Source organism: Eretmochelys imbricata, chromosome 6 (assembly GCF_965152235.1).
Source record: "Eretmochelys imbricata isolate rEreImb1 chromosome 6, rEreImb1.hap1, whole genome shotgun sequence".
In the NCBI taxonomy this organism is placed as follows: Eukaryota; Metazoa; Chordata; order Testudines; family Cheloniidae; genus Eretmochelys; species Eretmochelys imbricata.
In genome coordinates this window covers 30,563,113-30,577,764 of record NC_135577.1, presented here as the reverse complement: position 1 = coordinate 30,577,764, position 14,652 = coordinate 30,563,113, and the positions used below count along the sequence as shown (strand labels likewise).

Below are 14,652 nucleotides of genomic sequence, written 5' to 3'. Positions count from 1 at the left end.
TTGCTGTTTTGCAAGTGAAGTCCTGCTACTAAACATGAAATCTTGGAGAGGGGTAGTTCTATACCCCCACAGTTCAATTCTAGCTGGCTAGGCTCCTCTGGATTGTTCCCTTTGCCCCAAACTCACAGGGGAAAACACAATGGACATTAATATAGCCTGATGCCATACGGACTTTTGCTGGTTTGATGTGAAGCTTCACTATGGTCCTGTACTTCCTGTAAATTCCCCCAAGATTTGCATAATTCTTGGAGGTGTATATCGGGTTATGGGGGCCAAACTTGTGGCTGCTGCTTCTATCAGGATGGGATTGAAGTGGCACATTATGTTCCCTAAAAAAAGAATTCCTAGTAAACTCAGCAAGTGGAAACTCAAGGAGATAATCTTCTGTAGGGGAAAATGGTGGGTTTATGCCATTCTGAATTGTTGTGGTCTATTGGTCTACCAAGTAAATTAAAGGTTTTTTTTGTTTTGTATTTTAAACTGTATCTACATGATAGGCCCCAAATGTGCATGTGATGTACGTTCTTAAATATCTCTCTGCCTTTACTCCTTTGGCAACTTCTAGAACAAAAAGGAAACAGAGAAAACTAGCTTGTGTGTGATAATTGTGCAAACCAACCAAAGCAAAGAAGTTCATATCTTATTGCTGATATACTGAGTCAGTGCATTATGCTCAATACTACTGATATTTGGGATTGTGAGTGATTTAGATGAAATCTTTGCATTTATATGAAAATGAAACATTTGGGGACATTTTTTTTTCTAATCTCAAACTTCTTTTCCTAAAGGATACTGGGCTTTATTATGATGAATATCTCAAGCAAGTGATAGATGTCCTAGAAACAGATAAACATTTCAGAGAGAAACTTCAGACTGCTGATATAGAGGAAATAAAGGTATGTGCAAAGATCAATAGAATTTAATCAAGACGAGTTTAGACAGCTACAAATAAATGATAATTTGACGTGTTAGCATATTCATATTTTTCCATTCCTCTTACTTTTTATTTAGTATTGCTTTCACATTACTTTACACAATTTAAATTAGACTCTTTAAAGGGATCTTTATCTCTGCAGCTACGGGACAGATACTGTTTTTTAAAGAAACTGTGTACCAGATCAGTCTCCCAAGAGGTTTTAATTTGCTACCTAACTACTAATAAAACAACTAGATGCAGATATCTTGCTTTTGGGAAACATTTATTAGCATTCTCCTGCAAAATGGAAAGCTAGGCCTCTTTGAAATTCAGAACGAACAGCATATCGTTCATTAACGTCAAAATGGCTCTTGGCAGGCAATAAAGTGAGAGCTGTGCTAAGTGATTCAGAGCACTGCTGAGCCAACGGCAGAGAGGCTTCTCTGCCCTCCCAGATGGAAGCAATGTGCCACATGTGAATTTAATGACATGGAAAAGGGTGGGGGAAGTAGACAAACACAAAAGCCTGATCCTGAAGCCACTGAGAGTGGAGGACAACACACTGTCTTCAAGTTTTGAGCTTAAGGTGGTAGAGTTTGGGAAGAATAAAAAAGACTGAGCTGTGGTTTTCTTCTCTTCCCAGTACCCCTACTTCACGTACCACTCCAAGCACCGTCATGGTGTTCTCTTCTCTCCCGCTGTTGCTACCCTAGGTTATGTTCATTCCTTCTCTGCCCTTCTCCAATCCCCAGGTCCAGCTGGCTGCTCCACATTCTCTTATGGTGAGAAGAGAGCACTAAGCTTTGCATTACCTTTGGTGTAAAACTCTGCTGCAGTTAGAGCAGAGGTAGGCAAAAGGCCTGTGAACTCCAGCTGGGGCACCGGGTTGGGGGCCGCACCACGCAGCTCCCGGAAGCCATGGCATGGCCCCCGCTCTGAGGGTCAGGGGCCGCTCCTCGCATAGGTGCGGGAGAAGGGACATGCCACTGCTTCCAGGAGCCGCTTGAGGTAAGCGCTGCTCAGAACCTGAACCCCTGAGCTTCTCCCCACACCCCAACCCCAGCCCTGATCCCCCTCCTGCTCTCCAAACCCCTCAATCCCACCCCAGAGCACTCTCCTGCACCCCAAACCTCTCATCCCCAGCCCCACTCCAGAACCCACATCCCCAGCCGAACCTGCACCCCTTCCCGCACCCCTGATCCCCCTCCGAACCCCTCAGTCACAGCCCAGAGCACCCTCCTGAATTCCAAACTCCTCATCCCCAGTCCCACCCCAGAGCCTGCACCCTCAACCAGAGCCCTCACCTCCTCCCACACTCCAACCCCAATTTTGTGAGCATTCATGGCTCACCATACAATTTCTATTCCTCGATGTGGCCCTCAGGCCAAAAAGTTTGCCCACCGCTGTGCTAGGGTCTGACAGCTCTTGGCTCCACTCCATTCCTGGCACAGTCCCCAGAGGCTGACAACAGTCTTCTGGTGCTGCTGAGGGTGATTCTTACAGCACCCTCAGGTGGCTGCTACTGTGCCGATTCCTCCTTCAGCAAGAGGGTGGCACCCACATGACCATGCTGGTCTGTAGTTCTCTGATTTACAGAAAGGTCACTTCTGAAGAGATCTTTAAATACAGATACGCAGCTGTGCTCCAGGGTCCTGGTTTAATTATGGTATTTGGCGCATCACCTTTTTTTTTTTTTTTAAATAAAAAGGCAGCTTAGAAAAGTCTCAACGAGTGCCCTAACCCGATTTCTATTTTCATAAATTTACAAAGTTAATATTCTCCTCAAACAATGTTTGAGATACTTATGATGTTTATAAGGTCTTCAGAATTGGCAATGACTACCATGAGTAGAGAGTCTTACAGCCCACGTGTGGTGGGCATCTGAAAACTACAACACGATTGTCTTTATAGATCACTTATTTATTTTAACAGAGTGGAAAGCTAAGCAAAGAGCTAGACTTAGTAAGCCATCATGTGAGAACAAGGCTGGATGAACTGAAAAGACAAGAAGTGGCAAGGTTAAGGATGCTAATTAAAGCTAAAATGGATTCCTTTCAAGGTAAGAATATGAAGCAGAATTCAGACAGAATTAACAGATTGGCTTTTATCAGATAGGAGCCTGGAATCCACCAATTTTGTTCTCCTCACTGGCTCCTATCAGCAATAATGATTAAACTAAGTTGGAATGGTAAAAGGGTCCCCATTTCATACTCCTGAAATGGAAAATATGAGGAAGACCGTGTCCTTATAGGAAATCAGGGAGAAGAAGGGGAGCAATCTGTGTCTTACAAGTAAGAAAAAGTGATGCTGACAATGGGACTTTTAGATGCTTATATAACTATTTCTCAGACAACGGTTTCCCCCCAATGTGTCACTTTCCACATCCCTCACTGTGTTCTAGCAATACAGCTGTGTTGAATTTAACCAATTAAACTGTTTAGAGATTTTCCCAAAGCACAAAAGAACATGGGCTAGTCACTTAGGTGCCTAAGCTCAACATTTTAAGCACCACTGAGATCCTTCGAAAGCTGCTCAGCTTCCAACTCACCCTGTAGGCACCTAAATTCCCATGGGGCCAATGTTTCCACCGGTGGGCATGAACTAAACTGCTGCTGCTGCTTGGCTCCCTATCGCATGCCTAAGCCCTGCTAGGATTCTCAAACTAGGGTGTTCCACTGCCTCTCTCTCCTGCTGGGCCTGATCCAATAAGGCAGGCTCAGAGTATGCCTAACCTGCACAAAAGACAGCGTGGGTGACCAGATCAGGAATTTGTGTGTGGAATTAGGGCACTCACAGGGGCTGTGGGAGACCTGTTTTCAACTCCCGACTATGCCTAATTTGGAGTAGGGACTTGAATTTGGGTCTTCCCTCCTCCTGCAAGGCTATTTGGTATTCTGGATTAGGGCTCTCTGTCTTTCCCATTGGAGCTCTTCCACTCTGTATGAACAATTAAATATTCACTGGGACAGAGAGGAAAAGAGAAAGATATAGACTTTGTAGCCTGGTGGCTTAAACATTTCCTGGGATGCAGGAAACCCATGTTGCACTCCCTACTCCAGTTAATCATTTGGCTGTTGCTTATAACAGCCACCTGCCCTCGAGAGAGAGAGAGAAAGTACTGACCTGACCTGGTTTAGGGGCTTAACTCCGGGAGCAGGTGTGTGGCTGTGAATCCCAAACACAGATAGGTGCCTCTCTCCTGTCCAGAATTAGGTGCCAGCTCTACCTTTGAGAGGTGGAGCTGATGTCTTATCCTTCTCCTTGGCATTTCCTGCTAGCTAGTTTAGGCAGCTCCCTGCTCAGCATGCTGGCTTATATGAATCACATCTTTAGGAAACTAACTCTCCCCATGCATTGTCCAGGGAGCCTGGGTATCTGACTTGGGGGTGAGAATTCCATTGGGTGCCAGGGTGCCTAAAAATTAGGCATTGGACTCCTATGTCTTTGTGGATTTAGCGCAACCTAAATTTTTTTTTAGGTTTTAGAACCGGTTTTTTTTTAACTGGTCGAATAGCTCAAAAGTGGCTGTCTTTCTTTCAACCTTCTCCTCACCAGAAATTAATTTTAGGCTTATAACAAACATGAGAAACTCAGCTTAAAGGATAATTTTTTTTTATTGCAGTTCTAAGCATCAGAAACAGAGACTTGGAATGAAAGTGTCTTCGCATCCATAATAATAGCATTGCTAATGCTACACTGCAATCTACTTAGTAGGCCTTTATATTTAGAAACCAACTATACAAGTTGCCAGCCTACAGTTACTGTTAGTTTGCTTGGCAGGGGATACTACCTCCTCTCCTTGCCCAACCATGCACGATTTAATTCTAACATGCAAAATATACATTTTAAAAGAAATTACCAGAGAGACTTGATGCAAACCTTTTACTGGAGGTTTCTTTCTGAAAATAATTGTATTCACAAGCATGGAGTTTCTGATGGTGATGCTAGGAATATCTTCCAAAATGTTCCACTTAATTTTTTGTAAAAAGTGGATGTGTAATTTTCTGTTCAGATTTATCAGTGTAGTAGCGGCCTGATCCAATTCCTTATCAAGTCAATGGAAAGACTCCCATTGACTTCAGTGGGCAAAGAATCATAACCTAAACTTGTATTCTTGCCATTCTGCCACCCCACTGTAGCACTGAAACACTGCCAATGAGCTTAGTGTGGGGATAGAGGGTGGATTGAGGGAGTCAGGGCTTGGTAATGCCAGGAGAAAAAACAAGATCTTTAGGGAAGGACTGTATTTTTACTGCTTTTTAGTGTAGTGCTTATTCCCAGTGGTGGATTAGCCAACAGGGCCCATGGCCAGAGGCCATGGCCAATGTGGGGGGGCCCCAGGAAAATGTGTGCCCCCGACTCGCTCTGCCCACCCAGCACCCTTGCTGGGGAGCCCCTGTGCCCAGACTCCAATCCCCACTGCAGCACCAGCTGGGCGGAGCAGGGTACCCGCCGTGCCCCAACCCCACTCCCCTCATTCCCCCAAGCGCTCCTGCTAGGGAGACTGCAGGCAGAAAGGGTGGGGAGGGGCCCACACTTGCTCCAGCCTAGGGGACCTACAAAACCCTAATCCGCCCCAGCTATTCCAGTGAGGCCTTGATCCCTGATTGGGACCTCTGGGTGCTATGTCCTACAATTAGTAAATAATAATAAAATTGGCCTAGGGCTTTAGATCATTTTTCTGTCTTTTGTGCTTTTCTTTTTAAATAAAAGTTACAGTCCAGAGAGCAGAACCCACCACATAGCCTCTCCAGAGGAATAAATGGGTTGCTTCATATATGTACACAAGACCCACAGTTCATCTTGAACTCTAATGCAGGCAGATTTTCCACTGAAGTTGTGATGAAGCTCACAATGATCTAATTCAGGACAACTAATGCGGATGGTACAGTGGATGGTAACTTTATGTAGCTGAAAATTTCTTTGCAATGCCCCATGAACCCTCCCTGCCTCAGTATTATTGTATTTAGTAGCTTGTACTCACTCAAACTAAAGCCTCATTATATGGATGTAAAAATGTTATATGCACAGTGGTCAGATTTTTCAAATTTGGATGCTACTGACTTCAGTGGGAGCTACAGGCATGCAGCATTTCTTTTATTTAGATCTCTAACTTTAGGTATCCAGGTTTGAAAAATTTGACCAGTGTGCCTAACTTTAACGACCTGATTTTTAGAAGTGCTGAACACACACAAATTCCACTAAAGTCAATAAGAGCTGCAAGTGTTCAGCCAGGCAGCACCATGCCAAGCATCCAGATACCTAAGGTCCCTCCTCCCACAGCCTTCTGCACAAATCATCATAGGCACCTAACACTGAGGGCAAGTTTATACTACCGCGCTCCATTGGTGCAGCTGCACCGCTGTAGCATGTCTGGTGAAGATGCGCTATGCTGACAGGATAGCGCTCTTCCTGTCGGCATGATTAGTCCACCTCCATGAGAGTCAGAAGCTATGTTGGTGGGAGAGTGTCTCCTGCCAACACAGCACCGGTGTGGACAGCTCTTAAGTCGATGTAACTGACGTCACTCAGGCAGGTGTCTTTCACAACCCTGAGCAACGCAAGTTAGAGTAATGTAAGTGGGAATGGACACTAGCTCTACGAGAGGAGTTGCAGCAGAGAATCTCAAGCAAAAGGAGGCACTGCCCTGGAGCCCAGGCTGAGATGCCTGTCTCCAAGCGAGGGGTGGGGCTTAGCAAACATCCTTTGGCTTGGCATCTCCCATGGGCTAGTTTAGGTGAGGTGCCACCTCGTGACTGGCTTTTGTGAATTCTATTCTGGGGAGCTTCTCTCTTTGTTCATTGTATAGGGAGCCTAGTTCTTGAACTCAGGCTTTATGAATCCCAGTGATTTTTCTAGGAGCATAAATTCCTTTGTGAATCTAGTCCTTAACCCCCAGACTTAAGTGCCTAAATCCCAGTTTTAGGCACCATTACGATCCACAAAACTCCCCGTTAGCTGCCACCAAACGCTGTAGGTGCCTAAACTCACTCAACGCTTAAGTTTTCTGAGGCACCTAATTTCTGCCTCCGGACATGCACACTGCTGCCTCACTCAAGGCACCCAGGTACCTATCTCCCACCCAAGCCTCATTGCAATACATGAACTAGGGGAAGATAAGCATTCATCCACTTATCTTTCTGCAGGGCTAGATTGGGAAGGTGTGCCCAGAGGTCACCTGCCAGATTGGGTTGCAGTTGTAGTTGTGATGGTGCTAACACTGTCCAGGTTAAAACTTCTAGCCCAGTGTCTCATGTGGGAGACAGGTTTGGTTCCCACCTCAGGCACAGTGATTGGAGCAGGGGTACCGCACTCTGGATCTCCCACCTTCCAAATGGGCATCCTAATCACCAAGCTATAAAGTCATTTTCTCTCTCTCTAGCCCAGCAACTAAGTATTTATGCACAGTGGAACAGCTTCAACAGGAGACTGAATAAGCCCACATCAGAATATCCTAAAGCTCAGTGGTTAGAGCCCTCAGAGGTGTGGAAGACCCCTTTTCAAATCCTCGGTTCACTGCTCCATGAAGGGGGAAACTGAAGCTGGGTCTCTCACATCCAAGGTGAGGGCTCTAACCACTGGGCTAAAAGTTATACTGTCATTACCTCTTCCTCCTCTTCTGTCAGTTTTATGTGGAGTGGGGCAGGTGCTTCAGCTGCCTGACTCCAGAAGAGGGGGTTGCAGCTGTGGATTGCAGGGAGAACTAGGTTTCTCCCTGTAGCCTCGACTTAGGTGCCTCTCTTCAAGAGTGGAGTGGCTTAGTACACCCCCCTTCTCTAAGGTATTTCCAACTGGCTTGTTTAGGTGGGGAGCTTCCTAGCTTGCTGGCTTTTTTTGGATCATATTCTTAGATGCCTATCTCTCACCATTCACCGTATAGGGAGCCTACGTGCTTGACTCAGGCTTTCTGGATTACAGTATTGTCTGTGACTTTATGAGCACCTAAAAGTTAAGCATGGCAATGCTGAGCCTCACAATGTCAAAATCCCTTTGTGGATCTGGGCCTTTGTGCCTGCTAGGGAGTGGTAGAGCATATTGCCCTTTAGCTATTCCCTACTCCTCCTCTGCTATTGATTATGCTGACTTTACGCCACCTGGTGATTCCCTGAGATGCCCTATCAGGGCAGCTTTCTGGCTGCTTTGCACTGCCAGAGAGAAAGTCAAAGAAAATCCATGATTAATAAAAGTCTTATCAGCATGAGTTTGGGATGGGCATGTTACTCCCATGCGTAGCCCTACAAGGTCTTGAAATATTGAGCCTTAAAACACTCATGCAGGATAGAATATTTTCAGATTAGCATGGGGAGAGTTCAACAGGTGTGTGTGTGTAAATTAGGGCATATTTCTCTAACTGCATGCCTGAAAAAGAAAGTGTTTGTTTGAAACTGCTCGGACATTTGATGGTTAGCAGTGGTCCTGGAAGAGATGAATTAGCAAGCAGCTGAAGCAGTCAAAGGCCATTATGGCTTTTTTGCTATATACATTACATATGTAATATGAATATGTGCCACACAGGCACACTGGAGTCCACATAATCATGTTTACTTATTACATACAAAATGCAAGACCTAATTACATATATACATCTTTGGCAAAGTTCTAGTGGTTTCTGTAACGTGAAAGAAAGTCCGGGCCTCTTAAAGACTCACACTATTTAAATTCCTATACCCTACAGAATCCATGTGCTAAACTTTATGTATCATATGGCCTGCAGTTTATCACAATGCTATCACCATTACATATATGGTATCTGTATACCTCGAGCAAGTATCCTGTATACCTCAGTTGCCCATCCGTAAAATGTGAATGATAGTACTTCTCTACCTCACAGGATAAATACAATAAAGATTTTGAGGTGCTTATACTACAGTAATAAGGTATTTACATGTCCCCAGAGGTGAAAGTAAGCCGGTACACCCTGGTATGGCGTACTGGCAAGAGCTGGTACACTGTACTGGGGCAACCCGGCTTCCCCAGGGGGCAGCTTAAAGGGCCTGGGGCTCCCAGCAGTGGCTGGAGCCCCAGGCCCTTTAAATTGCCTCCAGAGCCCTGCTGCTGGAGCCCTGGGGTAGCAGCTGCTGGGCTCCGGCAGCTCATTAAAGGACCGGGGCAGTAGAAGCAGGGTGCTATTTAAAGGGTCCAGGGCTCCCCAGAGCCCTGGGCTGCTGCTGCTACCCCGGTGGGGCGGGGCAGGAGGAGGGGGGACACTTACAGGGTGGGCTGGGGCTGGCTCTGGCTCTGACCCCCTCAGCCCCGCCCCTTCTGGGGGGCCAGAGCTGGCCCCAGCATACCAGTAAGTCGCTCGACTTACTTTCATCCCTGCATGTACCCCGCTGGATGTATTTTACAGTGTTCCATTTTCAAACAAACAATCAAATAAGAACCTTTTGTCTTGTTTAGCAGTAATGTGGCAAGTTAAAATCTAATACTGCACTTTTAAAAAAATGCTTTATAAAACAGTGATTCATCAGAGAAAGTATTTAGGCACAAGTGATCTCACAGTGGAGGAATGGTGGTTGAAATATGCACTGGCCACTGTTTGCTGGTATGTGATGATAAAAATAGAGCACAGATGTGACAAGAATATCTTTAGCTTACTAAAGGGTAACAAGTTGAAGGAGACTGTCCTACAGTCTCCTATACAGATCAAACATTTCCTCTTTTTTTTTTTTTTTTTTTGTTCAGCCATCTTGACAAGCTGCCCAATAAAAAATTGATAGACTTCAAGAATCACTGGATATTACTGTCATGCCTAACTTAATAGAATAGATGCTGTTCAGTGTAATATTGGTCTAGAGTGTTATATGACTGTATCGACCAAAGTCACTGTAGCATATGGAAAACTCTGGTAGCTTGCATGTTTTATATTGTTGGAAGCAGCCCCTACAGAAGGGAGGGGGAAATGTTTGCAGCGCCTCATTTGGACACAGGGCCTGACTTCTGACTGCCTTGCACCTTGTAGTCAGTACAAAAGGAATCTAAACTGCTGCCATTCTGATTTGGAATTGTTTCACATCCGCTTTGGCCAGATAAAGGTGATTTTGCAAGGTGTAAGGCAAGGAGTCAGCCCTAAGAACCTAGTTCAGCTGGATGATGCTGGTCAGCAATTTGGCACTTCAGTTGACCCCATCACAGCTACAGAAGCAGCTGCTTTATTTATATGGTCATTTGCATGAATGAAAAGTAGTGCAGTGTTTATTCTGGATTGTGAAGCTTGAAATACTTGTGAGATCTGCTTTCATTTCTGCATGTTAAAATTACAGTGTAAAAATGTAATATTCCACCTTGGTAGGAGGGGTGCCTATTCAAATAGCTAGAAGCTCAGTGAAGCTCACCAGTCTTCCTTAAGCAATGCTAGTCTAGAAATGTTGCTATTCTTTCATCAAATTGCAAATACCTATCCAGTCCCTAAGGAGCCTCAAATATTTGTATATCACAGGCTTGTGTTTGAAAGCTTTTAGCTTCCAGAACTCTCTCCTTCAAACTTATTTGATATGTTTTATGTTTGTTTTAAAAACATTTTTACCTTGTTCTTTCAGACACTGGCGTAGACCATCAAGCTCTCCTTAAACAGTTTGAACACCTCAACCACCAGAATCCTGAGACATTTGAATCTAAAGATTTAGATATGTTGATCAAAGCAGTGAGTTTTAGATATAAAATATTGTAGATGTTCACTTGCTATGATTATTTATTTCTCTGCAGTGAAAGCAAATCCTTTTACTTTATCTATACCAATCTTCTGTAAATACCACATAGATCTTAATCTTAGAGGAACTCAGTTGGCTCCATTGTGTATTGGAAAGCTTCTATGCAATTGATATGTGTTCGCCACAGAACCTGTTAATTTTTCAGGTAGCACCTTACAGCATTCTCATTCTTGTGCCAGCGTGAGGAGCTTTGGGAACAAAACATGACTTGTCAAGGGCATGTAAATTCAGCTCAGTTTTGATAGATGTGTATTATGCCGTAGAATATTTTTAAAGTATATTTTTATACCTAAATTACTTTAAGCTTGTCACATAATGACTGTAATATAAGGTAACAATTGCCCCTCTCAAAATGGCCATATAGATTTCTGGACCGTACATTTCTGGTGTATGGCAAGCTGCAATACCACAACACAACTGAACTTCAGATATCCATACTAAACGTTGCTTATGGGCACTTAATCTCTACCAGGCCCAATGTACAGTAAGTGAATATCAGTCACAGGCATGGTTCTCACTCAGCTGACATATCAGTGAGATGCAGTTTGGCTGAGAGTGCAGCATGGCTTTTTTCAATAGTGGGAAAATTATGCCTCTCATGGAAAGAAAGATTTTAACCTCAGGTATGCAGCACGTAGCACTGTACATCTGACATTAGAAGCTGGTTGAGTGTTTCTTGCACAGAGAATTTGGTGAGTTAAAATGCTCCCTCCTAATTTACTCTTAAGAAACTTTCCAAAAATCTTACCAGTTAGGAGCATCATTTCAGAAAAATTCTGACTGGTAGGGAGAGGGAAGTCCTTAACTAGCAGTTCTTTCTGTTCTTAAGCCATTCCACCTTTGTCTGCTTTCATTTACCAGCTGGAATGACACAATTTAAGGGATACCTTAGGGGCCATCTCCTCTATAATTTGTTTTTTAAAATGTGTGGCATTTTGGAGATGAATTCTAAATAATTGGAAAGGCAGTATCAGGTGAATCTGAACATCCGTTAGGGGACAACATGAGACTGCTGAACTTCCTTTAATACTATTAAATACATTAACATTAAAAACTGAAAACTAACCAGCTGCAAACTGCTTCCAAGCTTAAGCAAGTCTGCATTAACTAACCTCCATAAGGACTAGCATGTGGTCCTGTTTCAACTCAAGTTAATTGACAATCAGTTAATTCAGATTAATTAACATGATTGTAAATGCTAATCTGGACAGTCCACAAACATAGAATTTTAGGACTGGAAGGGACCTTGAGGTCATCTAGTGCAGTTCCCTGCACTCATGGTAAGACTAAGCATTACCTAGACCATCCCTGACATGTGACTCCATGTTTGTTCACTAAACTCTCTAGTAAACCATAGACATTTGTATCCTGGAACAAACACCGGGAGAGATAACACTAGCATTTACTATTTTAAATGGATTAAGCTGATTCATAATAAAGCACTCTTATTCCAGAATAAATGTCCACACATGCAGTTAATCAGGAAATAGCTGTTTGGGAATAATTCTCCATATAGATGAGCCTTAACACAGACCTTCCAATATTATCCATTTTCACTCACAGTATTTAAAGTAATCTGTCATTACAGGTTAAGGGCTTGATTTGTAGAGTTGCCATGAACCTTGAGTAAGGGACACCGGAGTGTCTTATAGACTTTAAGGCCAGAAGGGACCACCACCACCATCTCATCTCACCTCCTGCACATCACAGGCCATAGAACCCAACCCACCCACTCCTGCAATAGGCCCATAACCTCTGGCTGAGTTACTGAAATTCTAAAATCTTGACTTAAAGACTTCAGGCTACAGAGAATCCACCATTTACTATAATTCATACCAGCAAATGAACTGTCCCCCATGCTATAGAAGAGGGTCCAAGGCCTCCAATGTCTCTGCCAGTCTGACCGGTGGGGAGATTCTTTCCCAACCCCAAATACAGCAGTCAGTTAGACCCTGAGCATGTGGGCAAGACCCACCAGCTAGACACCTGGAAAGAATTCTCTGTAGTAGCTCAGAGCCCTCCCCATCTAGTGCCCCATCTCTGGCCATTGGAGTTATTTGCTAATGGCAGTTGTGGATAGGCCATATGCCATTGTAGGTAGTCTCACCATATCATCTCCATAAATGTATCAAGCTCAGTCTAGAAACAAGTTACCGTATATACTCATTCATAAGCTGAATTTTTTTAGTAAAGGGAAGCATCAGAGGAGGGGGTTGGCTTATGAACAGGTATAGAGAAGGGGAGAGGTGGGACACAGCCCCTCCCCCCAACAGAGGGAGCAAGGAGAGGCAGCAGAGCCAGATGGGAAGAGGCGGGGCCAGAGTCTATCCGCTTCTAGCTACGCTGCTCTTCCCCCCACCCTCCGAAGCAGCTGCAGTTCCGGGGCTGGCAGGCTGCAGCTGCGCTGCTCCGCCCTGCCCACCAGAGCAGATTGTGGCCGCGCCGCCCAGCCTGCCGGAGCACGCTGCACCCATGCCACCTGGCCCAGCTCGCTGGAACATGCTGCGGCCGTGCCGCCCGGTCTAGCCTGCTGGAGCAGGCTGCGACCACGCTGCCCAGTCTGCTGGAGCAGGCCAGGCCAGAGACATCCTCCCATGTAAGGTGGGAAGGGATGGGATGGGGAGGGTGTGGGGGTCCTGCGCGAGGGGGGGTGGTCACAGGGGTTACTCCCTGGCCCCCAGCTTCTCCCCCCTCCAAAAAATTTCCCCACCAGTTGCTGTCCCTGCCCATCAGGGTAAGCAGCTGGCTCACCGGGACACTTTGTTTACTTAGGTTTACCTCCGTGCCTGCGGACGCTCGAGGTAAACAAACCATCTCGGCCTGCCAGCGGCTTATCCTAATGGCCCGGGAGCCAAAGTTTGCCAACCCCTGAATTATAAGGTTGGCTTATGAATGGGTCATAAGCCATTTTTACTTATCCATCTTGGGGGGGTCGGCTTATAAACAAACTGATTTATGATCGAGTATATACGGTAGATTTTTGGCCCCTCTCTACTCCTCTTGGAAGGCTGTTCCAGCACTACAATCCTCTGATGTTAGAGACTTTTGGCTAATTTCAAGCCTATACTTGCTGAGGGCCAGTTTATATCGATTTGTTCTTGTGCCAACATTAGCGTTTAGCTTAAAATAACTTCTCTCCCTCCCAGGTGTTAAATCCTCTGATGTTTGGTACCTGCTACCTCTTAGGTCCTGGGAGGAGGTGCCCTATGCTACCCTTGTACCTGGTGCCTCTTATTTCCCTCATTGTCCCAGTTCAGCTGCACTGGCTGGAACATGTGTGGGGAGAATGGAGTCAAAACTGTGTCCATTCTACAGTCCCTGCCCATCTGTGTAGGATGGAGAGTAATGGCCCTTTGTACAATGTGGGTAGCCTACACAGGAGAAAAGGGTGCCTTATTGCCTCCTCTTACACCAGTGCATGGGCAAGGAATGCAAATCAGTTGATTCCAAGAACATTAAATCCTGTGAAACTGATTGGTTTTGCTGAACAGGTAGAGTGGGGAAGAGACGGATATTACACTACACTCTGTTGAAAGATGATCCCCAACTAGTTTTACCTTGTGTTTGGCAAATCAGTGGCAATATGGCTCGTCATTCACACTTTGAAGCAATACAGTCTTTTCAGCATAAACATTTCTTACTTGTAGGCTACAAGTGACCTGGAAAACTATGACAAGACACGCCATGATGAATTTAAGAAATACGAGATGTTGAAGGAACATGAAAGGAGAGAATATTTAAAAACACTGAATGAAGAGAAGAGACGGGAAGAGGAATCCAAATATGAGGAGATGAAGAAAAAGCATGGAGATCACCCCAAAGTGAATCATCCTGTAAGGATACGGTGTTTACACATTTCTTATCCTGCTAGAGAAAGCTTTGCATACCGAAGAGCAATGGCTTATAACAAAACAGGCCCAGATAACACCTTGTTCATTCACATATGATCAGCATTTAAATGGGGAATAAAAGACTAATACTCTGTGGATGGGATTTTCAAAAGTCTCAAACTCTGCTCTCATTGAA

The 14,652-nt window shown here is 44.8% G+C and overlaps 1 protein-coding gene across 2 annotated transcripts in view; it reads left to right on the top strand.

The window, feature by feature from the left end:
* The window catches only part of NUCB2 (nucleobindin 2), a 48,408-nt gene that overhangs the window by 14,320 nt on the left and 19,436 nt on the right, over positions 1 to 14,652 (top strand). For both annotated transcript variants that reach the window (XM_077818331.1, XM_077818332.1), the window contains exons 3-6: positions 789 to 896; positions 2,849 to 2,975; positions 10,456 to 10,559; positions 14,274 to 14,459. In XM_077818331.1, coding sequence (XP_077674457.1) covers positions 789 to 896; positions 2,849 to 2,975; positions 10,456 to 10,559; positions 14,274 to 14,459 — 525 coding nt within the window. The remainder of the gene's footprint in view (positions 1 to 788; positions 897 to 2,848; positions 2,976 to 10,455; positions 10,560 to 14,273; positions 14,460 to 14,652) is intronic.